Source organism: Echinops telfairi, unplaced genomic scaffold, assembly GCF_000313985.2.
Source record: "Echinops telfairi isolate 266 unplaced genomic scaffold, ASM31398v2 ScPeMD7_60;HRSCAF=208, whole genome shotgun sequence".
Lineage (NCBI taxonomy): Eukaryota > Metazoa > Chordata > Mammalia > Afrosoricida > Tenrecidae > Echinops > Echinops telfairi.
Genome location: NW_022103958.1, coordinates 1,620,126 through 1,647,360, shown reverse-complemented (window position 1 = coordinate 1,647,360; position 27,235 = coordinate 1,620,126). Strand labels below are relative to the sequence as shown.

The 27,235-nt window shown below is 36.5% G+C and overlaps 1 protein-coding gene and 1 pseudogene across 1 annotated transcript; both read left to right on the top strand.

Annotated features, from left to right (window-relative positions):
- Window positions 1-4,543: 4,543 nt before the first annotated feature.
- On the top strand, window positions 4,544-5,485 carry LOC101658049 (olfactory receptor 5D18). Its single transcript, XM_004708384.1, has one exon. The coding sequence runs from the start codon at window positions 4,544-4,546 to the stop codon at window positions 5,483-5,485; it is 942 nt and encodes a 313-aa protein (XP_004708441.1).
- A 5,058-nt stretch (window positions 5,486-10,543) lies between these two features.
- LOC101655055 lies at window positions 10,544-18,444 on the top strand (annotated as a pseudogene).
- The last annotated feature ends 8,791 nt before the right edge of the window (window positions 18,445-27,235 follow it).

Here is a 27,235-nt window from a genome sequence, read left to right as displayed (position 1 = left end):
GGGGGAGGGGGGAGGGGGGAGGGAGGGGAAAACTGAAAAATGAGGAACTATAATTCTTTACATGAGTAGAAAGTCTGATTTTTTTCCTTTGGAACAGCTGGTGGGTTCAAACAGCTTACTTACATTGCAGTTAGCAGCCCAATGTGGAGCCCGCTATACCACTAGGGTTTCTATGATGATCCTTTGAAAACCAGCAACCAACCTCAATTCCACTGATTCCATGCTGACTCATAGGTTCCTGCTAGTGACCCTATAGAACTGCCCCTGTGAGCTTCTGGTACTCTAGAATAGAAAAACTCATCTTTCTCCTTTGAACCACCTCTTGGTTTCTAACTCTTAACCTTGTGGTTAGTAACCCAGTTCACAAGCACCAGCTGTCTTAGATACCCGTAAAGCCTGAAATCAAATTCATCCTTGTGGCTCAACTATATACCAAAAAGTAGGCCTACATGCTGAGCAATAACGCCAAGGAGTTATGCAATTCTTTTAAAAGTTCCAACTATATGCAATCAAAAGGACATAATGCTCAGAAGACAAGAACATTCAGGGAAAATACGCCAATGAGGAATGTGAAAAAAAATTCTTGCTTTTTATTAATTGAATTTAGAATTCTTTGAAATCTCAAGTTGTTCATTTAAAGAAAGCAAATAATATGCAGTTTTCATTGTAGTGCTTACTTAATACATTCCACATAAAGAAAAAAAAATTAAAAAGCAAGTGAAACACAAGTGGGAGGACTATTACTACCTTGTGGGTATTACAATCGGTGTTACAAAACAAAATGAATATGAATTGTTGAACAGATACCCAATTAGGTATGCTAACATTCACCTAAATCACCATAGATTTCTTTTTTCCCCTCAAAAAGGAATACATTGCTTATACGCCTAACATGAATTAATATCAAATGCATTTTTTAAGTAAAGGAAGTCAGAATCCGAATCTATATAATACACAATTCAATGACATGACATTCCAGATAACAAGTGAAGAGTAAAATAGTAACTATATGCATTTCACTACAAAACTAACAAAGTGAAAACACTTATTAAATACTGTAATTTAGGGAATGTGTAAGACAAAAGGATGTTATTGGAAGGGAAAATCGGAATGATCTCTTAAAGCTACGTTAGTAACCTCTCTTAAAATTGTAGTTTTATTCTATGGCCTAGCAAGGCTAAATTCTACAAATTAACTATATACATCTATCCGTATAAAATAAAATAGAATAAAGGATATTCATAGAATCATTATTTATAGTAGCAAACAGTGAGTGGCCACAACAGAGGAAGAAGGAGAGTCAGGGATAGGAGGAGGATACGAAAAAATGATTAGTAAAATAAATTATAAGGTGGTTATGAAAATATAATATTAAGATAGAGATCAAGGCTTTCTGATATATTTGAGAAAGGGAGTCCATTTTAATTGTTTTTCTCCCCTAGAGAATGGAGCAACTTTCCTTAGTCATATGAGGTAACCATAAAATTGAATCTTACTTCACACATTGATGAGGTTTCTCAAAATAGTGTATCAAATTTAGGTTACATGAATATACAAAAACTTTCAGGGAAAATCGAAGAAAATAAATTCAGAGGACAGATGAAACACAGAGGGAGAAGTAGCACTTCTATCACATCGAGTGCAGGAGAAAAATGACATTTCTATAGAAAATTAGACAGAGATTTAAATCCATATTAAAGGAATTCAAATAGCTTAAAAATCATGAAAAATCGTTTAACTACACTCATAGTAATAGAAGCACAAGTAAAAACTGTCCTGAGATATCTTTTTGGCCTGTCAGAATGGTCTGATAATTTGGCAATTAATACTTGATAATGATGACTCCTATAATTACACATGCTTGTTAACAATAGGAGTGTATGAGAGTGTATGAGAGTTCAGGGGACTGGGGAAGGGTAAAATAAAATATAAGTAGCTTCTTATCAAATGTACCTAATGATATAATACTTTTCCTCCAGGATTTCTGATATATCCCAGAAAATGATTTAATTTTAATTGTTTATTTTTAGTCCTCTAGGGAATGGGGCAACAGATCCTCTCTAGGGCTTATGTCTCCAGGTTGTGACAATATATAGAAGTGCAGATGCTTCATTCCCAACTGAGTTTTCCAGAGGCAGGAGAGGAAGTCCTTTTGCCATTAAAAGGTTTGTTTTAAGATACTAAACAAATGTGATAAACAATTTCAATGTAGGTTTTCTAGGAAACAACTCAAAAGGGAGAAGACTTAATCTTTACAGCTGGAGAGTTCTTGAGGAATAATGACCCATGCGGGAAAAATACACATAGCAACATGCGAGGAGCAAGAGGTGAACCCTGTTGAGCCTTGCGTAGAAGCTTTGCACAGAACTCATCAAAAACAGGGTCCTAGAAGATAACAATTGAAAGGAGGCCTGGTAGAGTAGTGGTTACACCGTGGACTGCTTACACAAGGGCAGCAGTTAGAAAACAATAGCTCTCTGCAGGAGAAAGACAAGGCTTTTCACTCCTGTACAGAGTTAGTCTCAGAAACCCACAAGGGCAGTTCTATCCTGTCCTAGAGGGTCCCTATGAGTCAGAATTTACTCAATGGCAGTGAGTTTTGTTAATTGTTTTTGGTTTGAGAGTTTGGGGAATATGTATGTACTTTTGCAAATTTTTGAGCAATTGTCAAGGTTGAATACAGATATATCTAAGCAGATTGAAATAGATTGTATAGTATCATTAGTAGAAAGACGAAAGCTATCTATCATCTCTTTAGCTGTCTACCCAGCTTTAATTGAGACTTCAAAATATTAAACAGAAAACACAAGTAGCCCCCACAATCAAAAGACTAATTAAATGGGGGTAATTATAGGGGATAAGATCTAGCTGTTCTATTTTCTACACTTAAAATGGGGGAATAAATTCTTCACATCATTTTGATATTAGTGAAATATGGTGTTTAGAGTAGTGAAATATGGTGTTTTAAAAAAATGGTAATTAGAATGACGAGCGGTATAATGACTAGTGGTATAAGCGTGTCTTCAACACTCAGATTTATATAGAAACAAGATAGAGGCCTTGAGTATTCCAGTCTAGCACAGGAATGGACTGTTTAATTTCTGAAAAGTTTTTGCTGGTTTTCAGAATCAGAGATAATCTTATTGGACATCACAAACAGATAAAGAAACTTCCCAGAATGGTGGTTTCTGAGAGGTGCTTGACATGAATTCCAGCAACACATGACTCATTTTGCATGATTAGTTCACATTTTAAATCCTTCTACATGTTTAAGATGGGGACAAAATATGTACCATAGCTGTCTTGATGGAAGAGAAGTTAATGTGGAAAATTTTGGAAAGAAAATTTCTAAGTCATAGAATCTTTAATAATTCCTGGTGTGACAATATCTCTAAATTCCATTTTCCTGTGTTTTGTATAAACGTTGCTTCCAATATACCTCTGTCACACATGATAGGATTGTTGGAATATTTCCCATAACTTTAGAGTCTCTGTTTCCAATTCCAAGGGGGTAATCATTAATAAAGGGAATATGTTAGTGGATAGAGATATGTAATTGCTTAGTATTTAGGGTGGAGAAATGGCACATGGATGGGCATCATAGACTGGTCTTTTTGGTCTTTGTGTCACTGAGACACTGAAGATGTCTTCTAACTTGGATTTTACTTACCTGTAAAATGAAGCTGTATATTAGATCATCTTCAGTATCTGTTGCAATTCTTTAAATCCTCAAGCAATGAGAAAGACTAGAACATAAGACTCCTTGATTTGAAAAAAGAAGATCGAAAAAGTTTATTAATTTAGAATCATGATGATCCCGTGTGTGTTAGAATAGAAATGTGCTCCATAAAGTTTTCAATGACTGATTTTTCAGAGGTAGATCGCCAGGCCTTTTCTCAAAGGCATCTTTGGATCAGCTGGAACCACCCACTTTAGATTAGCAGCCAAATGCATTAAGCATGCGTCATGCAGGCTGTTATAAAATAATTGAAATCTGTTTTCATATCAAGTCTACTGCACCCAAAAAAATGAAAATTCTACATAGAATACATAATAATCACACAAGAGAGAGATACAAATGCTGTGCATTTATTATGTCGCAGCCTGTACAGGTGATGTAACAATTAAACAAAGCAATTTGTACGGGTCTGACTTTTGTTACTGACTGTGAAGCTGACATAATCTGTCATTACATCAGGTTACCATTGTCTTTTGCAAATTTATAAAGCACAAAAATACCACAGAATTCCTAGATATCATTTTAATGTATCTATGAATATTAAACATGAGAGTTCAGATCTTAAACAAAATCAGTTAAATTATGATTTTTACTTTCCCAAAAAACTTTTAAAAATGATTACTGGGTTTAAAATTTTTAGAAACTTAAAATCTCTTTCTTAATGAACACATGTCAAAAGCAATGGCTTTTTCTGTCCAGTCGAGGAGAGTTGACAAAAGCTCCCTGCATCCTCACCCTCTTTAATGTCTACCTGTCTTTTAAAAATTTACTTCCAGGAGTTTGCTATTTTGTTAAACAGCAGCCATGCTATTGTCAGAGAGAAATAAAAGCGGAGCTACATTCACCTTGTTGGGCTTCTCTGATTACCCAGAACTGCAGGTGCCCCTTTTCCTGATATTTGTGGTCATCTACTGCGTCACGGTTGTAGGAAATCTCGGGATGATTGTAATCTTCAAAATGAATCCCAAACTGCACACTCCTATGTACTTGTTCCTCAGCCACCTCTCGTTTGTAGACTTCTGCTATTCCTCCACCGTTGTTCCCAGGATGCTGGTGAACCTAGTTGCAGAAGACAGAGCCATTTCATTTCTAGGATGTCTCGTGCAATTCTTTTTCTTTTGTACCTTCGTGGTTATTGAATCCATTTTACTAGCTGTGATGGCTTATGACCGTTTTGTGGCCATCTGTAACCCTCTGCTCTACACAGTCGCAATGTCCCAGAGACTCTGTGACATGCTGGTGGTCGGATCCTATGCATGGGGTCTAGCGTCTTCCTTGTTACTCACCTGCTCTGCTTTGAAATTATCTTTTCGTGGTTTCAACACAATCAACCACTTCTTCTGTGAGTTTTCCTCACTTCTCTCAGTTTCTTGCTCAGACACTCACCTGAACCAGTTGCTGCTTTTCATCACTGCCACGTTTAATGAAGTGAGTACATTACTCGTTATCCTTGCCTCTTACGTGTTCATCGCCGCCACCATCTTGAAAATGCGCACAGCCAGTGGACGTCGTAAGGCATTCTCTACCTGTGCCTCTCATCTGACCGCCATCACTATCTTCCATGGCACCATCCTCTTCCTCTACTGTGTGCCCAACTCCCAAAACTCCAGGCACACAGTCAAAGTAGCCTCTGTGTTCTACACAGTAGTGATTCCCATGTTGAACCCCTTGATCTATAGTCTGAGGAATAAGGATGTCAAGAATACAGTCAGCAAGATAATGCACATGAAAGCCTTTTCCCATTGAGGATAACATTTCTGTAGAATTATCCTTCACTTGGAAATAAAGTGTCTACAAAGAGGTTGTTTACAAAATGTCTTTTAAACAGTATAGGTAAAATTACACAATGTTAAGAATGTAAACTTTGGCGCAAAAAGACTAATCTTGGCTTTGTCTCTTAATTACAGGAAAAGATCCACAAGAGCTATCATCTTTAGTTTTATATCTATAAAACTGTGATAATATGAACTAGTTCATGGTCTGATAATTAAGGCCGAAAGTGTAGATATCATGTGGAACACCTTACATAATTTGAATAAACTGCAATTTCATGCCACTTTCTTTAAAGATACTTGCGGAGTACAATAGGCTCTTAATAAAAACCTGCTTGCTTGTGATTTTTATTTTACAAATCAACAAATGGCAGTAGGTAAGACATAGGCATTGCCTTTAGGGAATGATACAGTGATGATGATGGGGCAATAAAAAAAAGTGGTTATTGTATATGACAAACTATAATAATAATCACAGAAGCATTAATCCAGGGAATAGTTCAAACCCATTTAGTGAAGCTAACAACAAAAAAAGGGGTTCATAAAAGAGCTATTTGGGACCCATTTCAATGAAGAAGGTATTTTATTCTAGAAGAAAGGAGAATAATCAGACCCAAGGAAAAGAAAGGGTAAGATTGAGGTCACTCACTTTTATTGAGTGCACACTGTATAATAGGTGTGCTGTTGTTGTAGATACAACTCATGTTGGCATGAAAGCAAGTGGGATCGATATGGTCTTTACACTGAACCCATTTCTAAATAGCTCCAGTCTGACAGAATCATAGGCTTGATACTGTGCCCTGGAAGATTAGAAATGGATCTCAGAAAACCTGTAGATAAAAACTACTATAATGAGTGTCTTCCCAATCCTCATCTCACAAAATTATTTTGCACATCTGGTTATCACAAATATTACATACAAGTGTAAGTAAAAATGATCACTGCAAGATTTTGGAAACCTTTATTAAACAAAATTTTAAAACTATGAAGCTATAGTTTATTGGCATACCTTGTATCTAAAACTATACACTTCTGAAGGTCGTGTTGCCATTTCTTTAGCCCTTCCCTGAGTAATGTATACTTTGTCAAAATAGCAAGTTTGGCATCCTTGAGAGATTCAAATTGTTTTCCTTTAAAATGTTCTTTGAGTTTGGAGAACAAAAAGAAGTCTGAAGGTGCAAGACCAGGTCTGTACAGTGAATGGAGTAACATTTCTCAACAAGATCATAGGACAGCCATTGCTACCAATAGATATATTGGGTAATCAATTCTCTTTTTACAGGCAAATTTCATTCACTTTTCCCTTCTTTTTTGGTGCAAATGATACAACCAAATTAGCTTTTACACTGATGAAATTGAGATCTATATAGTTCAATTAACTCAGCTACACTTGTAAAACCAACTTTTGACAGAAGAGAAAAAATAGAGCAATTATTTAAAATTCCAGCCAAACCAGCAGTACTTTTTCTAGTAAGTAATGATGTAAGATCTCATATTCTTTCATTCCCCAACTCAAACTAAACTCACTACCATAGAGTTAATTCTGACCCCTAGTGACCATTTAGGACAGGGTAGAGCTTCCCTGTGGGTTTCCAAGACAGTAACTCTTCACAAGATTAGAAACCCTTGTCTTTAATTCACAAGAGTCACATTCCTCATTCTTTATAGAAGATCCCTTTGTCTATAAATTGAAGATAAGAGTAGTATTGAGTTGTTTTGTTTTCTTTTTTGTCTACACAATCTCAGAATAGTTTTGTAAGTGTATGTACCCCTGGAATTTTATTGTAAGTTTAAATAGCATAAAAAAGTGTAATCATCATTGTATATCATGATTTGTTTAAATTACATGGATAAGATCATTTTAAGCAATCAAATTTATATTTTTCCTCCCTTTCCGGGACTTACATTGCAATTTAACTTTCCCTTTAAATCTTTTCATTCTAAGAACCACATTTTTATTTTTAATTTCTTTTGTCATAATGCTTTTAGTGTTATTGAAAATTCTATTTTGGGATTCAGTTATTCTTAAAACAATGCAATATCTACACTGAGGAGTTGCAATTGAATTACAAATGCTAGTTAAAATTTAATGAATCACAATTAAAAAATGATATTGAAAATAGTCTCTTTGTCAGAAATGTAGATTTGGATTTTTAATTATTATTATGATATCCAAGAAATAAATAAATCAACACCATAGACAATAAGTTCTGTATCTCTATTTTATAATTAATAAAAGTGCTGAGAAGTCTAAGTCATATTATAGAAAACCCACAGATCCCAAACTCACTGCCATTAATTCAATTATTTTCATACCATATGGCATTTACAATGCTACATATTTTTATGGGAGTAGATAACCTCATCTTTCCTTTGTGGAGTGGCTGGTGCATTTAAACCACCAACCTTGCAGTTAGAAATCCTTTGCCTAACACAAAACACCAACTGGACTCCTCTTTAAAAGCAAACTGAGATAGAAACTCTGATGAAAATTGTGCTGTAATAGCAATGACACTCAATTCCACGCAAACTTTGTTCCAATTTTAAGCTGATTTTTTTCTGCAAAATTTATTGTAGTAATGCATTAGACACATAGAGTGCTATTGAATTTTTTTGAAAGCTAACAATTTGGAAATGGCATTTATTCCAAATTTGTTCCATAACTAGGTTGATTGCAAACTGCCCACATGATCCAGTCCATCTTGTGTCCATGGCCTTTTCAACTTCTCATATCAATTACTTGAATCACTTTCTCCGTGTGTTAAACGTCACCTAATCTTGTGACTTGTTTTGGCTAACAGATGGTGGCCAAAGTGGTATGGTGCCAATCCCAAGAATTTGGAAGGCCTTGAAGATATTGCACAATCTTTTGCGATCCTGTGAAGTTGCCATCTGAATAAATACAAACAAATAGCATAATGAGAGAAACATTACTCCATTAGCAATCATATCACATGACATGGAGCCCCCAAACAAATTAAGAATTAAACTCTCTTAGAGTAGATAACCTACCACTCGATTTCATTCACCTAAGGCCTGGTGGTGTAGTGTTTTTGCGACCTGTAGGGTCATCAGTTAGAAACTACCAACCGCTCTGCATGAGAAAAACTGGGCTATTTACTCCTGTAAACAATTGCAGTCTTAGAAACCCACAGTGGGTTGCTATGAGTCAGCATTGACTCAATGGCAGTGAATTTGATTTGGAGCAAGATGAGACAACCTCTGCTGAGCCTCCACCAGATAAGCAGAATTACCCACCTGGCTCATGTAATAGTGGAAATAACAAATGGCTGTTGGTTTCAACCAATATGTTTTTGAGGGTTTGTTATGTAGTCAATAATGTCACTTTCTCAATTTCTAGGGATATTACCAAAAGGACTCCCAAAACTTACCATATGACAATTAAGAATATCCGCTATTTCCTCCCTGAGAGATTTAATTTGAAACCATACAAGTAAAAAGTTTAGAAAAATTAAAACATGGTTTATTTCATTCACATATTTGCTGATATAAAATTGTATTACCATAGTATTATCTTATATGCTTTAAATTCATTTTTGTTGATTTCTCATTTAGATTTTTCAGTTACAGATAGTAACCATAACATAAATGCCATAATATTTCTTAAATTAAATCAATCTTTAAATATACCTCATAGATCTTTAAATATAAATACACGAGCAAAATAACTTTCTGTGAGTGGTTTGTTCAGACAATGTCAGGCATCACTTCCAACTCTTCCTTTTTTAAAAACTGATTCACTTTAAAATTTGCCATATGTGACTCTCTCACTCAGAAGAGATGCATTCTATAATGATAGTTCGATGAAACACTAGGAATAAAACTAGGTATCAAACAAATATTGTCATCACTACTATATAAATATGTTAGAGGCAAGCATCACCATATGCCTAAGATGCACATGTAAGACCATTCTTTCCCATGGAAAGGCATATGTATGCACTTGAGAGAAATGAGAATCCGTGCCTTGATTAAATGCAAGTTCAACCTTCACAGATAAGAATATTTCAGGTTGTTCTTTTGATTTAAGTTAGAGAAGTTTGACATTTTCCCCTATGGGATTAATTCACGTATTAAGATGTGGATGGGTAGAAGGAACCTCTTGCTTTTGAAAAGTAAAAGAAAAAGAATTGTGAAAATGTCCGTGGGAAAGGATAACCAGAAAGACTTCTCAAGCTCAGGGAAAACTCAGAAAGATCAAATTTGGAAGAAGACACTTTCATTTGTTGAGAATTTAGAACCCGATCCACATGTGTGGCAGTTATATAATCTGTTGTCAATTTGAAGATTAAGAGTGAAAGGGTGGGGTCTAACCTGTCAATCACTGTATAGCCAATGAGGCCTCTCTGTGGGCCTGGCCTTCTCCTGAGGATTCTGGGAACTCCTGCATTCCTCTTTGAAGACAGGAGATCTCTCTCTCCGCTCACTCACAGTGAGACATCCCTGTGGAAAAAACACATGGAGAGAGGCTGATGGAGCCAGACCTCTGGAGCCAGAAAAGCCACGTGGAGATGCCTGCCAGCCCTGAGATCCTTACAATGCCACTGGATCCACAATACTTCCCACACACTAGCCTGTGGTCTTCCTGCATTCAGCGTTATTGCATATGTTTCGTGAGTCTGAAGAGGAATTTATAGATTGGTATCAGTCACATGGGTTAATATCATGCTTATGGACTTGTTCTGGACTGGTCTGGGAAGTTTTCTCAACATTCAGCTGCTCTTATATATAAAGTTTTTCTTATATACATATAAATGTGTCTATTAATTTATTTCTCTAGTCTACCTGGACTAACACAACACGAAATTCTTGAAAATTGGTACATCTCAAGCCTCACAGACTGTGATGACAATGCTATTAGTTCATGTACTTGCTATTTAGTCATTAGAGAAGCAGCCCTCAGAGATCCTTATGGTGGTTTAATTGCATGACCTCTGGCACTGAAAATTATTCCTAGGTTATGTGCCATCCTAGGGCCTCTCTAAACTTTCGTTCTTCCTCACTCCTTCATATGGTACAAACCAAAAAGCTCCAGGTAAGCTCTTCTGACCAAAGATTCTGTAGTACCACAGGGAAAGTTATTTCTACCTATAAGACAGTCACTTCATATGTAAAGGGAACATAAGTGTCCTTATCATTTAAATTTATAAAAATGAGATGAGTTAATGCTTGCATTGAACTACTTGTACTTAGGAGGTACTCAGTAAGTCTGTATAATTATTATTTTCAGTAAAATCTATTCATTATACCCTTTTTGGTATTTTATACAACTTTAGTGAGAGGTTAGATCCTATTCCTTCAAAGAAGGAGCTCTTGATCATAAGACAGGCACATTTTATGTGACTTGGTTATATATTTCATAACAGAATCCCAGGCATTATGCTTGGAGACAACATACATGCTCTGAAATTCACAATGAACTTTGGAAGAAATCTGGATACATTATAATCTTATTAGTTGCTTGGGATAGTTTTTATTGTTTATGTTTATATTTCATAAAAATCAGGTAAGATACCAATGGTAATTAAGTAGATTCTGCCAAGACCCCCACCTTTTTTTTGGGGGGGGATGCCTGAGGTAGTTAGTTTATTGTGCCAACCTGGCCAATAAACACATGTGCAGTTAAATGAAGGGTGGAGGGATAAATGGCTCAGTGAGCCTCGCCTTTCGAGTTCTTGGGTCTCTTGCTTTGTGATGGTCAGACCAGAGTGCAGCTGCCTTAGCCAGTTCCCTGCTTCAGCTGGCAAAACTCGCTTCCTGCACGACATCCCTGAGGAGAAGCCACATGGATTTACCCCGATGTAGCCTTGGGTGCTGGAGCAGCCATATGGGGACCACTGCCAGTGCTGAGATGCTTACACATTCACTGATTTGGCTTTCCTCCTGCAGTCAGCGTCATAGTGTGTGTTTTGTGAGATGGATGAGCACTTTGTGGATTGGTGTTGGACATAGGGGTTAATGTTGGACTGTGGGCTTGGGCAGCACTGGGTTGGGATGTTTTCTTGATGTTTTCTTAACCTTTATATAAAACTCTCTCCTGTACATGAGTGTCTGTACTTTGTTTCTTCAAAGTACCCAGACTAATATAGTGCCTATGGTTTGAAAAATTGCCAGTTTTTCACTTAGAAACCAACCATTTGCACTACACAGGCACTTACATCTTGTCACCAAACTCATTGCCATCAAGTTCTGACTCATGATGGCTCTGCATAGGATTTCTGAGGCTGCAATTCTCTATTGGAGTAGATAGCCTTATCTTTCTCCCAGGGAGTAACTGTGTGTTTGACCCTCTGACCTGTGGTTAGCAGTCCAATACATAGCCCACAAAAGCCAAAAACCCAAACTCACAGGCATGGAGTCAATGCTGACCCAAATCAACCCTACAGGACAAGGTAAAACTTCCTGTATGAGTTTCTGAGAGAGTAACACTTTACAGGAGTAGGAAGAGCAATATTTCTCCTGTCAAGCACCTGGATGTTTCGAACTGCTTACCTGGGGATCAGCAGCCCAATACATAGCCACTGTGCCTCCAGGTCTCCACACTTATCCCACAGGGCCACATAATTGCTCAATTCCCAAGGTACAATACTTTCCTTGATTTTGCACTGACACCCACAAGGGTGGGGGCACTTTTTGGTTCAGTAAGCTCAAGAAGATGGGCCCTAAGAACTTCCAGAGACAAAATATAAAGCCTATAACATTTTCCATCACAGCATCATCAGGAAAGAGGAAGTCATGTCTGTCCCACAGGTTACTTGCTTAGACATCTTTCTGGCTGTTTGGAAATGTACATGAATGATATTTTTTTGAACGTGAACTATTAAAACAATTTCTCATGTGATTAATTCATGACCACACTATGTGGGAAACTGAAGATATATCAGGGGAGGAAGAAGTATTAGACAATTATTTTTTATTGTTATTTTAGCTCTATATTAGTTAATACATGTTTTAAGAATATAGTGTTTTGATCACTCTATTATGAAGATATATTTCTCCTTGACTATTAACAGTTCATCTAGAAGGAACATGGGAACAATTTAATCTCTAAACCAAATATCCTGTTACATCAGTAGCATGAGAAAATTAAACAGTATAAATAGAATAGGAATAATAAATTGATTCTCTCTTTTCCTCCTCTTTCTTTCAAATCAGATCTATCTATAGAATGGATAAAGACTACATGGAGGTTATTTTGAATGTCTTATTGATCAGATGATGGCAATAAGCTGCCTCAGGACTGTTCATAGAATGACTAGTATATGAACTGCTTCTGAAATAGATCAGAAAATTATTTGACCTTTTGCAAAACATTTTCAATACCTCTCTAGGACAGAGTTTGGGCAGTAAAGAAATGGAAGTACTGTGCTTTTAAATATTTATTTTCCAGAATTCCAATATTTGAAATATTTGTTACAGAGTTTGGTAGGGAGAAAATGCATTTGAATTTTATGGAGCAATAAAACCAATGAAGTAATTTTTAAGCTCTTTCTAAAGATTCATTTCCATTCTCCAATTTTTAGAATGTGAAATTAAAGAATCATCTATTTATCTGCAGAAGTTAATGTTTCTGACATCTGAGAATTGAGTTGTGAATCGTTTGCATCTCCAGTTTATGCCCAGATTTTTCCTAAAATTCACAAAAAGTAACTTTCCATTTCTTTACTGCCAGAATTATTCTCCTACTTCTCATTATTTCTTCTGAGGAGAAAATCTGATCTGAATTTTGTATCACACAATGCAGAGTAATATTTAACTCTTATACTTATTTTCTCCAACCACAAATAAAGTTGGAAAATGGACCAGAAAACCGCACCATAATGATAGAGTTCACTCTCATTGGATTATCAGATGTTCTGGAGTTGAGAATCTTCCTCTTTCTGCTGTTCCTTTTAATCTATGGACTCATAGTTTTTGACAAACTGGGTATGATTACAGGGATCCAGGTCAGTTCTCAGCTACACACGCGCCTGTATTTTTTTCTGTTACTTGTCCTTTGTGGGTTTCAGTTATCCCACCATCATTGTACCTAAGACGTTAGACAGTATCTAAAACAAGGACAGAATAATTTTCTTTGTGCACTATAAAGTTCTACTTGTTTTGCACATGTGTGATCACTTAAGTAATCTTTCCGGCTGTGATGGCCTATCATTGCTTTGTGGCCCTCTGCAATCCACTGCTGTACATGGTTGTTACATCCCAAAAGTTCTGCATAGAGGTGGTGTCTGCCTGTGACCTGTGTGGAATAGCATGCTCTCCAATCCATTTGTGTTTTGCTCTTAAATTCCACCCCAAAGATCAAATGTGATTAATCACTTCTGTGATTGATCTCCAGTTTTTAGTCTGTTTATGTCTGTTTGTGAGGTGTGTTTTTTGTAGGCAGCATATTGATGTATTTTGTTTTCTTATCCATTCTGCCACTACCTGGGTCTTTACTGGTGCATCTAGTCCATTGACATTCAGTGAGATTATTGATATGTATGTATTTGTAACTGCCATTTAGCTTTACAAATGTGTGTTATGTGTTTCCATGTGTATTGTGTTCATCTTCTTTGTTCTTCCTGTGTTATTTCCCTGCTTTGGATATTTCTCTGTGTGTTGTTTTTGTGAGGAATTGTCTTGAGTGTTGATTTCTGGTTTTTGAGTTGTAGCTGTTGTTTTTTTGGCCATAATACATCATTCAGTATTTTTTGTAGTGATGTCTTGTTTTTGTGAATTCTTTTAGTTTCTCCTTGTCTTAAAATACTTTTATTTCTCCATCATATTAGTGATAATTTTGCAGGATTCAAGATTCTATGTCGACAGGTTTTTGTTTTTTTCTCCATTACTCTTTATACATCACTCAATTGTCTTCTTGCCTGCATGGGTACTGCTGAGAAATCTGAGGTTATTCTATTTGCTCACCCTTTGTATGTAATTGATCTTTTTTTTTCCTGGCTGCTCTTAGAGTTTTTTCATTGTCATTGATGTCAAATATTGACTACAATATGCTGGGGAGTTTTCCTTTTGCGATCTCTCCTGACTTGGGTTCTTTCACCTTTCTGAAGTTATATTTTCATACTTTAGACTTTGAGGACAGCTTTCTTACAGGAGCTCTTGGACTATTCACTGTGTGGTTTGTTTGTTTGTTTTTGGATCTTCTTCTTCTGTAATCCCTGTAGTACTCAGGTTATTACTCTTATTTCTGACCCACATTATTCTCAAGCTTTTCATAGACTCTTTTGCATTCTTTGTATTGGTTCTTCTTTTAGGTTGGATTCTATAGATTTGTCTTATAGCTCACTAATTTGGGTTTCCATCTCTTCTATTCTATTTCTCCATTCTTTTATAGAATTGTGCTGCTCCTTTATAGAATTGTTTAATTCTGCTATTGTAGTGATTCATTTTTGTGTTTCTGTTTGGTGTTTTTCTTCTACAGCATGTACTGAGGTTACTAGTTTTCTATTTTTTCACTTTTTTTCTTAGACTCTTCCTTTACTTGTTGCATGAGTGCAATCATTCTTTTAAATTCCTTTTCTGGTAAATCCATAGCTGGTTCCATTTCAGGTTTGATATTTAGGTCTGGCTTGTATTTGTTATTTGTTTCCGTTTCTCTTGATTTTTTTTTGTCTGTGTGTGCACTGATACCTTCTGTTGTTTCTTTGACAACTTGGAGTCACTGTTAGGGTGTTAGGGGGGGGGTGGAGTTATGTGGAGATGGTTTACTCTGTTAGGTTGTTTAGTAGAGGGGTGGTAGACAGTCTGTATGAGGGGTAGATTAGGTGTTAGGGAAGTGATCAGAAAGTGAGAGAGGATGTGTCAGCTTTGGGAGAAAGGAAGGAAAAATGGGAAAGAAGGGGGAAAAGTGGGAGGGATTGGGTATTGTTATTTGTAGGCTAAAATAAGGGAAGTTAGATCCCCAAAATTGGCAATTTGCAATGATGGAGGAATGGGTACTAATATTTCATAGAAAAAAAATATTTTAATTGTAAGAATAGTGTCAGCTGAGATGAGAAGGAACGAAAAGAGAAAATAAAAGATAAATTAATCCTACAAAATAAAACATTATGTATTTAGATTAAAGAGAGGAAAATTAAAGGACTGGGCCAGAGGCAAAAGTTTAAAAAGAATACAAGGGAAAATAGTACTAGAGTAAGCTGCAAGATAGCTGTTAATGTATGTTAGCTTGGGCTCCAAGCTTTGCCCAGGGGCTTTGTTTCTGTTGTGGGTGTTAACTTCTGGGTTGATGGGTATTAAGGGACTAGAAAACAAATTAAATTGCGAGCAAAAAAATAAAGTTGTCCATATAAATTCCACCTTTCCTTACATATACCTACAGATGGGGAAGTCCTGATTGAGTATGAATTTTAAGAAGAGTACTAAAATTTGTTTTAAAGAGGGGGAAGGTATAGAAATGATAGAATGTAGAGCAAAAACAGAACCAACTTTGCAAAGGAGCAGCTGGGTCCCACTCCTTGTCCTGGGGGAGAGCCAGGACTGTGTGTAGCAGAGGTCTTTTCAGCAGTTGGGGACAGTGTATGATAGTAGGATGTTTTACTACCTTGTGATCTTGTAGGGTCTCAGAGTAGGGTTGCGACTACAGCTAGGGGAATTATTTTGCTGTTTGGTATAGCTGCGGGTCCTGTATTCTCATGATTTAAGTTAATTATCTTTGGAGAATAGGCTCTGATGAATCAGGTCAGAGGAAATGGGATTTACTCTTCCAGATACTGTAGCTGACCAAGTGGGGGTAAGGGAATTGAATCTATGCCTGTCACCTAGTTAGGGGGCCTAGGATGGCAGAACAAAGCAATGCCATACTAAGAATGTATGTGGTCTAAGTGAGAGGTTTGGGATCCTGACTAGGGACTGGTACATCCTCCAACAGCTTGGTGGATTGCTAGGTATATGCCCTGAGAGCATCCACTGGGTCTCTAGGCTTCCAGTCTCTGCCTCAAGCCTAACATCCCTGTCTGGGCTGCTATTTCGAATTGTTTTGTTCTGCTAATGGTTTGTGTTGGTCAACTGCCACCCAGGGCAGTTTAAAGAGGGATAAAAAAGAAAGAGGGATAAAAAGAAAGGCTTCAATTGAGTTGCACCTTGGTCAAGCTGGTGTAGGTTTGTTTGGGCTGAAGCTACATGGGCTGATGTTAAAAGTGACTCTATTCCCAATTACAGCCACTCTTTTGGATGATAGGGGTGACCAAGTGGGGCATGGAAGAATGGGTAGGTAGGCTAAGGGATCAGGAATAAAGCCTACTCAGAGGACAGTTTTCTATCTGTATTGTTATGCTAATGCTCTGCCAATGGACCAGATGCGTGTTGCATGTTGCCCAGAAAAGTTTAAAAAGTTAATTAAAAAAAAAAAAGCCTTCAAATATCAGTGTATTTTTAAGCTTTGGGGGCTTTTATTTTGGGAGGGGGGTGTCTTAAGATTGTGGGCTATCCTAAGCTGTACCCCAGGAAAGGGGATTTGTTTTTCCCAGTGGAGCTGGCATTCCCTAAATTTGTGTTTACTACTTATGCCTGCTCCAGGCATACTGCTTATGCCTGCTCCAGGCATATATATTTTTCCCCACGTGGCTAGATAGTCACTGAGCAACACAGCCTGCTACTGGGAAGTTAGTGCTGTGGGGCTGAGCTCTGTTCTTAGGTGGAGACCAAAAGCTGTTATACTTTTATCCACTTTAGACTGGCCCCTTAGAACTATGTCTTGCCACTCTGACACTTCTGCTGTCAGCTGGGCAAGTGCCAGCAGGAGTGATCTGCAAAGGGGCACCTTATCAGCAGATGTTGCTGCTCTTTGAATTTTTTTTTTTAATCAATTTATTGGGGCTCATACAATTCGTCACAATACATAGATCAATTGTGTAAAGCACATCTATACATTTGTTGCCCTCATCATTCCCAAAATTTTCTTGCCTCTTGGGTTCCCGGAATCCGCTCATTTTCCTTTTTTTTTAAATTTCCCCCCCCTCCCCTTCCCTTTCCCCCATGCACCCTTAATAATTTATAAATTATTTTTGTATCTTACATTACACTGTCCGGCGCCTCCCTTCACCCACCCCGCTGCTGCCCGTCCCCCAGAGAGGAGGCCATATGTGGCTCCCTGTGATCCATTCCCCCTTACTACCTCCCCTTTCCCTCCTGATATCGCCCCCTTCACCCCCGGTCCTGAGAGTTTCTTCCATCCTACATTCCCTGCGCTTCCAATTCCCCTCTGTACCGCTGTGCATCATCTGGTCTAACCAGGTCTGCAAGGCGAAACTGGGGTCCTGGTAGTTGGGGGGAGGAAGCGTTTAAGAACTAGAGGAAGATTGTGAGCTTCAACATATTTGTATCTAACTATCTTCATGCTGATGCTCTTTTGGTCTGGCCTGGAAATGCAGAATATTCTTTCAGTGGCTCTCGTGTGGTGATTTCTGGGGAATCCCACAGGTTTGTGCTACTTAGTCACCATCATACACTCTCTCCTGCCATCTACCTCCTATCTTATCTCTTGCCTACTCTGATATCTGCATGAATGAACTGCTGGTGTACATTGTTGCCACCTTTGATGAGATCACCACCATCTTGGTCATTCTTACCTCCTACTTGTTTATTCTCATCACCATCCTGAGGATGCGATCTGCAGAGGGAAAGCGCAAAACCTTTCCCACCTGTGCCTCCCACCTCACAGCCATCATCATCTTCCACGAAACCATCCTTTTCATTTATTGCAGGCCCAGCTCTGGCAACAGTCCACACACAGACAAAGTAACCACAGTGTTCTACACAGTAGTGATTCCTATGATGAATCGTCTGACCTATAGTCTTAGAAATAAGGAAGTGAAAGGATCTCTCAAGAAAATCGTGGGCCTTAAATATTTTCATAGAGGAAACTTTTTTAGCATGACTCATGATTTCATAGTGGAAGGTGGTGGAGGGCGATAGTATTGGAATGTAGAAGTTAAAAGAAACTGGGTGGTTTTGGAATTCTTGTTTTTGATTCACATGTTAATTTTGATTTACTGTGCCTTTCCAATTAAACAGGTTTGAATATATGAGTATTTCAAATTTTTTAGCCAATTTTTCTGTTTTTCTTCAATTTTTAATATTTTAAGTACATATGGAATGGCACTGTTAAAGAAATGGACAGTTACTTTGCTGTAAAAACTTTGAAACTCTAAAGGAGAATTCAAAACAATCTCTTTTGGTGTCTATTATGGAACCAGTGATTCCCTATAAAACCAAATCTCTCTACAAAGTTTTTGTTTTTTCACATAATAAAAAACACACTTTCATCAGAGAAGTTATGCATTGATGAGAATTCTACTTGTGTATATATTTTAAGACTTAATTTTCAATCAGAATATATATGTTGTTGATTTCTTACTCCTGTACTCATTTTGCCACTGTTGCTGCCATAGTTGTTACTGCTGTGTTGGAGCTTTAGCTACTTTCTTGTCTGAGAAAAGGAGACAAACCATTAATTATTTCACAACATTCTTAGGCAATAGGAAAATCCTATTACATTTCAATAGTAAGTAGTTTATTGTATTGTGATGGCTACATACTTCAGTGGTACTAGAAATTCTCTCACTAGCATTTAAAATACCAGGAGAGTGAGCTATGTAAAACTGTGAAGCTTCAAGACTTAGAAAAGAAGAACTGGAAATGTATTTTCAAAATATAGCTAATGGAAACATGAATCACAAGAGAGCACTCTTGGACTCATTTTTCATTTCTTTGGATCCATCATCCAACCCGATGTTGTTGGGTTGATTACACTTCATAGCAACCCTATTGAATGAAAGTAGAACTAATCCACTAGGCTTTCCTGGGCTATTATTCTTTAGGGAAGCAGATTACCTTATCATTTTCCCCATGGCACAGCTAGTTTCAACCACAGACTTTTGTGTTGCCAACTAAGCAATTCTGAGAATATTGAACAGTATAAGTGTGAAATAATGAAAATGTAAATTAAGGACTTTTGGTGTCAATGTGTGATCTTAAATAGATATGAGGGTGATTTAACAAAAAAGCGCACAGTAAATCAAAAGTGAAGATGAGATCTTGATGTGAACTTTCTATCTGGGCTCTGAAAGGTTTGCGAACATCTTTACAAATACTAACAATAATGTTTCCAGATAAATGTAACTACTACTGGAGACACTGAGAAATCAAGTGTCTGACTTTTGTAATCCATGGAGCCCTGAGTGTGTATGGTTATGCATTGGGCTGTGATCCACATGGTCAGCAGTTCAAAGCCACCAGCCACTATGCAGGAGAAAGACCAGGCTTTCTATTCCAGTAAATAGTTACAGTCTGAGAAAATCAAAAGAAGTCTCTGTGAGTCAGCATTGATTTGATGGCAGTGAGTGTTTAACCTGGAACTACAAGAATCAGCAATAGATTGCCCATGTCTCTAGGAGCTCTGGTGGTGTAATGGATAGCTGTTGGGCTGTGATCTGCAAGGTCAGCAGTTTGAAACCATCAGCCCTCCCAAGGAGAACATGGGCTTTCTTCTCCCTTAAGAGTTACAGTATTGGAAACTCACAGGAACAGTTCTACCCTTTCCTGTAGGTTCACATGGGTTGGTATCAGCTCAATTTTAATTTTCATTTGGTGATTAACATAGATAAAGACATGCCTTGCAGCAACATAACTAAGCAGAGAGAACCCTGAAGGCAACATCTCCTTTCTTCCCTGTTAGGTTTAGTATCAAGGTTGTCCCTTACAAAGACTTGGAGATGGGATGCATACGAAATATTTGTTGACTGAATATAAAGATAACTGTTCTTATGATTCATAGAAAATTGTTTTGAGGCTGAAAGGTCAGGGTGTGTAAGAACATGATTCTTAAGCTTTTAAATTCTATATAAGATGTTTCTAAAGCTGCTGCTGTTTACCTTCATGTTTTCTTTTAAAAAAAAGCATTTCATCAGTAAACAGTAGTTAATTTTAATTGCTAAACTGGAGACCACTGGAGAATAGGCAACAGATCCTCTCTAGGGTCCTGCTGTCAAAGGAATTGGAATAGATACAAGGTTCTTAGATAAGATCTCCAGAGGTAAACCAGGTAGAGGTTGCTTCATTCAACATATGGTTTGTTTCATATTTCATATACGGTTTTAATATTTTGAGCAAATTATAGATTTTTTTCCCATGTAAGGCATCTTAGCTTCAGGCAGTTCTTCCAGCAAAAAAGATCATTTCGGAATATTTCTACTCATCACAGACCTTTTATAGCTGGAGTCTTCTGGAACAAGAACTTCACTCTTCAAAGCCTGGTACAGAGTGCCTGATATAGATGAGCTCCTCAGTAAGTTTCCTGAATTACTCTGTCCAAGGAGTGGGAGAACAGACAGTCCTTAAGAGTTTTCAGGGATGTTATCTACTTGTTGCTGTTGATTTTTGTAAGAGTTGTACATGGAACAATAGGGATTTGGTTACATAAAACTGGAATTGAAAGTAGCAAAATGGATTTCATAGGGAAAACAACAATAACGAACAACAACAACAACCCAACAACAACAGAAATAAGCTTAAGTAAGGTTTTCAATCGTGGAAAGAGTGCTGTCTCATGCCACTTGTGAGGAAAAAAATCAACTAACCAATCAACCACACAAACAGACAAAAAAATTAATTATAAGAAAGAACATGTTCAATTGGATATTTCCTGGATTGAATGAGCCTACATTATACAGGAGGAAAAAATTAACGTTATTAAATACACATACAGAGTTGAAATCAGAGAGCAGAAACATTAAAATCTACCATGATCTAGGAAATAGGCACATGTTCTCAGGCAGGAGTCATTCTGTATGCCATGTACACACTGCTTCCCTGTGGGTGCCATTTGACGTTATCTGGAGACATTTATGATGGTAAGGAGTTTGAGGGAAGATACTACTGAAATATAATGAGATGAGGACAATGATCAATGTTTCATAAATTATCCACGACAAAATATCAATGCTGTCAAGGTAGTAAAACAGTAAAAAAAAATGAATAAAGTTTTTGAAATACGGAGATTTATCTGAAAAAGATTGCTTTCTGGTTTGTCCTTAAGCCATTAAATATCTGAATAATAGGGCTGTTGAGAGTTGTAGGTGTTGCACAGGATTTGCGACCTTTAGTGCTGGAACAAGTGAAAGGTAGGTCCTGGGTCACAAACCAGAAATGAGCTTGCTAGAAAGGACAGTCTGAGCAAGAGGTCTTAAGTGTAAGTCACTTCCTGAAGGCATTCATACCATGTGGGAATAAATGCAGTACTAACCCAAGGGATATCCCAGAAAAATTTAGCTGAGTTTCCACTGCTAGTTTTCTAAATCATCCTGGGCATATGGCTGCCAAGTTTCTAATATGAATATGAAATTTATATAAACAAATATATTTATTTTAATGTGAGTATGTCCCATACCCTATTAGCTTTCTCCAATTCATCTGCAAAACATATCTGGCAGCAATTTGTAAAATCACATCATTCCTTTCATATGAAGAACTTGTTTCAAAAATGTGTTCATTGTAAGATTTCTACCCATATCATAAACAGTAAATACCAGGACAGAGAGACTGGCTTGCATGAGCCCCTGAACACTAATGACACAGAGACCAACTAAGTTGTGGGATGACATCAAGAATATCATATATGCACCATGCAAACTGTCAATTAGAAGGCAGGAAAGAAAGAAAACACCAAAGTGAAAGTCAAAAGAGACACTGAAATTAACTCTTAAATGTAGAGTATCTAAAGCAAATGAAAGAAACTATGAAGTAAAATAGCTGAGCATAAAATTTCAAAAGGCATCTCAAGAAAACAAAGTAAAATATTTTGCACAATGGCATGTGAAAGACCTGGAATTAGAAAGTGAACAGGGAAAGGCACCTTCAGCATATCTCAAGCTGAAAGAACTGAAGAAAAATTCAAGGCTGAAGAAGAAATATTGAAGGATTCTATGAGAAAAATGTTGAATGATGTAAGAAGCATCAAAGCAAATGGAAGAGATATACACAGTCAGTGTGCCAAAATAATTGGTCAACATTCAGCTATTTCATAAGGAAGGAAGCATATGATCAAGAACCGATGGTATTGGAGGAAGAACTTCAAGCTACACCAAAGGCATTAGCAAAAGCAAGGTTCCAAGAATTGACAGCATGTCAATTGAAATGTTTCAAAAACTATTAGAGATTTAATAAGGACGTTATGCTGTTAATATAAATTTTATTATATAAAATGTAAATCCCCATCTAATTAAAAAAAATTAAATGTAACAGAAAACAAAATCCACGAATAAAACTGATACACCATTAGAAGCACTTATCAGTCTATGCCAAGGAATTTGAAAAATGGCTCCCTGGCAAATAGATTGGAAGAGAGTCATATTGATGCCCATTCCAAACAAAAGTAACACACACACACACACACACACACACAGAGCAGAATTATCTAACACTTTCATTCATATCACAGCCAAGCAAAAATAACTTAAACTAGATGAAGCAGTGCATCAAGAGAGAGCTTCTAGAAATTCAAGGTGGATTAACAAGAGGTTTTGAAATGAAGAATACCATTTCAGCCGATTTCAGCTGGATCTTGGCTGAGAGCAAAAAATTTCAGAAATATGTTTACTTGTGCTTTCTAGGTGAAAGCATTCCACCATGTATATTATAACAAATTATGGATGCCATTGAGAAGAATAGAGAATTACCAAAGACTTTATTGTGCTCACATGGAACCTGTGCAAAGACAAATAAATAATTGTTTGAATAGAACAAATGTGTGGTCTTAAGTCAAAAAAAGGTGTGCATCAGGGCTGTTTCCTTTAGTCACAATTATTCATCTCCATATTGAACAATAATCCAAGTTGCTGTGGTATATGAAGGCCGTGGTAGCAGTATGGGAAGGCTTATTAACAATGTGTGATATGCAGATGACACTATCTTCCTTCCTGAAAAGTAAGGATTTAAGGCACTTACTGAAGAATGAAGAATAAGGAGAGCAGCCTTCAGTAGGATTACAACTCATTGAACAAAAATAAAAATCCTCACTATTGGACCAACAGCTAATATTATGATAAACTTAGAAAACTGAAGTTGTCAAAGGTTTTAAAAATTTTATTTGGATCCACAGTCAATCCTCATGAAAGTAGCAGTCAATCAATCAATACAATGAATTGAATTGGATAAATCTGCTGCACAAGACTTCTTTAAAGTTCTAAAGAGCAAAGAAGTCACTTTGAGGACTATGTTTTGTCCAAACCAAATCATGGTCCTTTCATTTGTATTACATATATGTGAACATTGGGCAACGGATAAGTAAAGATGTGAGAAGTGATTCATCTGAGTTGCGGAATTGGCAAAGAGTGTTGAATGTACGAAAGATTGCCAGAAGAACAGACAAATCCGTCTCTGGAAGTAGGACTGGAATATTCCTTAGAAGGAAGGACAGTGAACTTTGTTTCAAGTGCTTTGGGCATGTTATCAGGAGAAACTCGTGTCTGGAAAAGAACATGACTCTGTAAAGTAGAGGATCAGCAAAAAGAAAATATACTCTCAATAAGGTAGAATGACAAATGGAGGCAGCAATGGACTGAAGCATGTCAACAATTGTAAGGGACAGGACTAAGCAGTGTTTTGTTCTGCTGTACATAGGGACACCATGAGTCCGAATTGACTCACAGGAACCTAACAGCAACTATTGCTTACAAGCATGATGTCCTTCTCCACTGAGAGGTCTCTTCTGAAAAAACATGTCTGAACTAGATGATAAGAAGTCTAGCTATCTTGCCTACTAAATGACATTCTGGATGTACTTCTGAGAGGAATGTCCTACTACTAATTATAACGTTTTAGTAACTAGCCCCACAATAGTGAACCACCTAATTCCTTCTTTCTATAATTTTTTTTTGGTTTTGAAGCTCAGCAGAAACCTATCCACCATGAGTGACCCTGCTAGTGTTTGAAATACTTCCAGCATAGCTTCCAGCAATCCAGCAGCATGCAAGTGATCACATTGTGACTGATAGACTAGAGGTGGCTTCTACTGACTTGATGGATTTCAATGTGGCTTAGACACTGTTCTACAGGAAGTTAGGATATTTGGGAATACTAGAGGAATGGCAAAAATTAATAGGAAATATGGACATTATTTTAGACTGTTCAAATGGGCTGTAGCTTACATATACAATACTGGGAATTTAGTTTGCCATGATGCACCATCAACTACGGGAAGAGGCATGTTTGATTTTCCCCAATCCATTCCCGAGTTAAGGAGTTGGGTCTATTTTATTAATTTTCAGTGTCAAGCCATAGAGAGCAACAATCATTTGTGTCTTATGTATAGATTAACTTTTATGTTTAATTGTGTATTTTCCATAGAGACTGCTAATTGTTTGGGGGAACTTAACAGATCCTGTCCCCTGGAGTTTATATTACAGTATAAAATCTCTAATTCTGTACGATGCACAGTCTAATCATCTTCAGATCCATGGAAGAAATGTCTTCCAGTCAGGTTTGTTAGTTAGAACTAGACTCTAGTTACATGAATATTGAAATAAATGCATTTAATGGACACAGAAATAAAAATATGTCCAATTCTTCTAATTATATAGACTTCTAACTGCAATAACAAGTTTAAAATAAATTCTGTAATAAATTTAAGCTCTTTTCTAATTAGAGTATTTTTAGGCAGAAACTTTTGTACTCCATACATGCGGTTTAAAATATTTCTGTCTTTAGTATTGAAAGATTGATTAGTTAAATTAGTATACTTATTTTGTAACAATCAGCATGAAATGAAATCTAGTAATTTGTGGTAGAATGCAGAGTAAACAAAATGATAGATCTTTTTTCCCCTTTTTCTCCATTCTTCCACCCAAATGTCTTTTACTGAAGCTACTAAAGATTACAACAAAGATGTTTTCTAATAATTGTTCTATTTCTGAAAGTTATATTAATGTGCCCAGAGGAAACATGAACTTATCAGTTTTATTTGCTCAAGAAAGGATGTCATTATATTAAAGTAATGATTTATTTTACTATAGTCTAGCTTTATAGTGTCAACCTATATTGGGAAGAAGCATTGGCAACTTTATCTTTCTTCAATGTATGTCTTGGCAAAAGAAATACGGTGGTGCTGTCAGGTAAGAGTTGGGCTGCTGACCACAAAATTGAAGGTTCAAATCCACCAGCTACTCCATGGGAGAAGGATGAGACTATTTGTGCCTGTAAAGATTTACAGCCTCAGAAAGCTGATGTTGGGGTATTGTGAGTCAGAATCAACTAGATAGTAGGACATTTGGTCTGGTATGGATGAGCAAAGAGCTGTATGTCAATATGTATATTTGTATGTCAGTTTGGTCAGATAATGAAATTCTGATTTCAGGACAATGATTTTCTACCACATCTTTAAAATTAGTCCAAAGCTAGGAGAAAATAACGGAGTTGATTTGATCCTAATCTTCTTTACTCACTCAGTTGTCATGTGTTTTGGAAGGCATAGAGGAGGCAGAGAGTAAAATCCTGCAAGTACTTTATGTCTTTTCTTCAATCAAAAAGTAGAGCTTGAAGCTCTTTCTTAGAACAGATAACAACCACTCCCCAATCTATTCTGGGATAATTTTGGATACATTTTATATGCATATTTACTAATATGGATAAATTGTGTAATTTTTAAGATTTTAGCCTGTAATTACAGTGAGCATATATAAAATATATTTTTCCATATATCGATCCCTAATCAAAAGCTATTTCTGCTGTGCCAGTTCATTGTAATTTTTTTTTGTTATTGTTGTTAACTAACCATGTCTAAATCTTAACTTTAAATAGCATCATAGGTTTTAAATGTCATCATGCGGTATGGCAGTTCAACAGTTTATTCCTTAATATGTAATATTTTCCTACTTTTAAAATCAGAAACATTGCTGCTATGTAGATTTAAATATAATTTTCTAAAATGTTATTGATATTTTAAATCTAAATATATTTTAATGATATATCATTAAGAATGAAGTGTCTAATAAAAATAATTTAGCTTTTATTGTCAGTAAACAGTTTTGTGATAAGCTCTTTAACTGGTTTTAAGAAAACTTTATATAACAGCTACCATTGATAGCATTGAACAACACCCTTGCAATTAATGAAATCACGTATTTAATTTCTTAAGCTAAAAATATATAACTTTCACATCTACTTTAATATTAATTGTTCATTGTACATCATACCAAATGTAGGAAAGGTTTTTTAAGGGTGTTCATCATGTTCAACATTAGAAATTCAGAGTTCCCCGTACACTGAAAATTCAGCTTACTGCTACTCTGAAAGGAAATATGTAGATACTAAACAGTTTCAAAGCAACAGTAGTCCTTAGTGGACAAAGCTTGATAAATTTTTCAGAAACATGAATTAATTTTTATGGAGCAGTAAAGCAAGGCATTGGATCAATTTCAAAATTACAGCAATACACTAACAAAGATCAACTTAATATACTGTGTAGACAAATTTAGAGCATAATTTAAGGCTTCAGTGGATGATTAGTTTTAATCAATTATCTGCACAAAGGCATTTTACTTCAGCACTTTGAATGATCTGGCCAATATAATTTCTTAAATGTAGTTTCTACATAATCCCCCTATATTAATAAAAATTCTATTTTTGAAATGATAATATAAAACCTTTATTCTCTTCTAGGAGATGAACAAGAAATTTAATTTCTTTTCTGAAACCTGAAATATATTGGAAA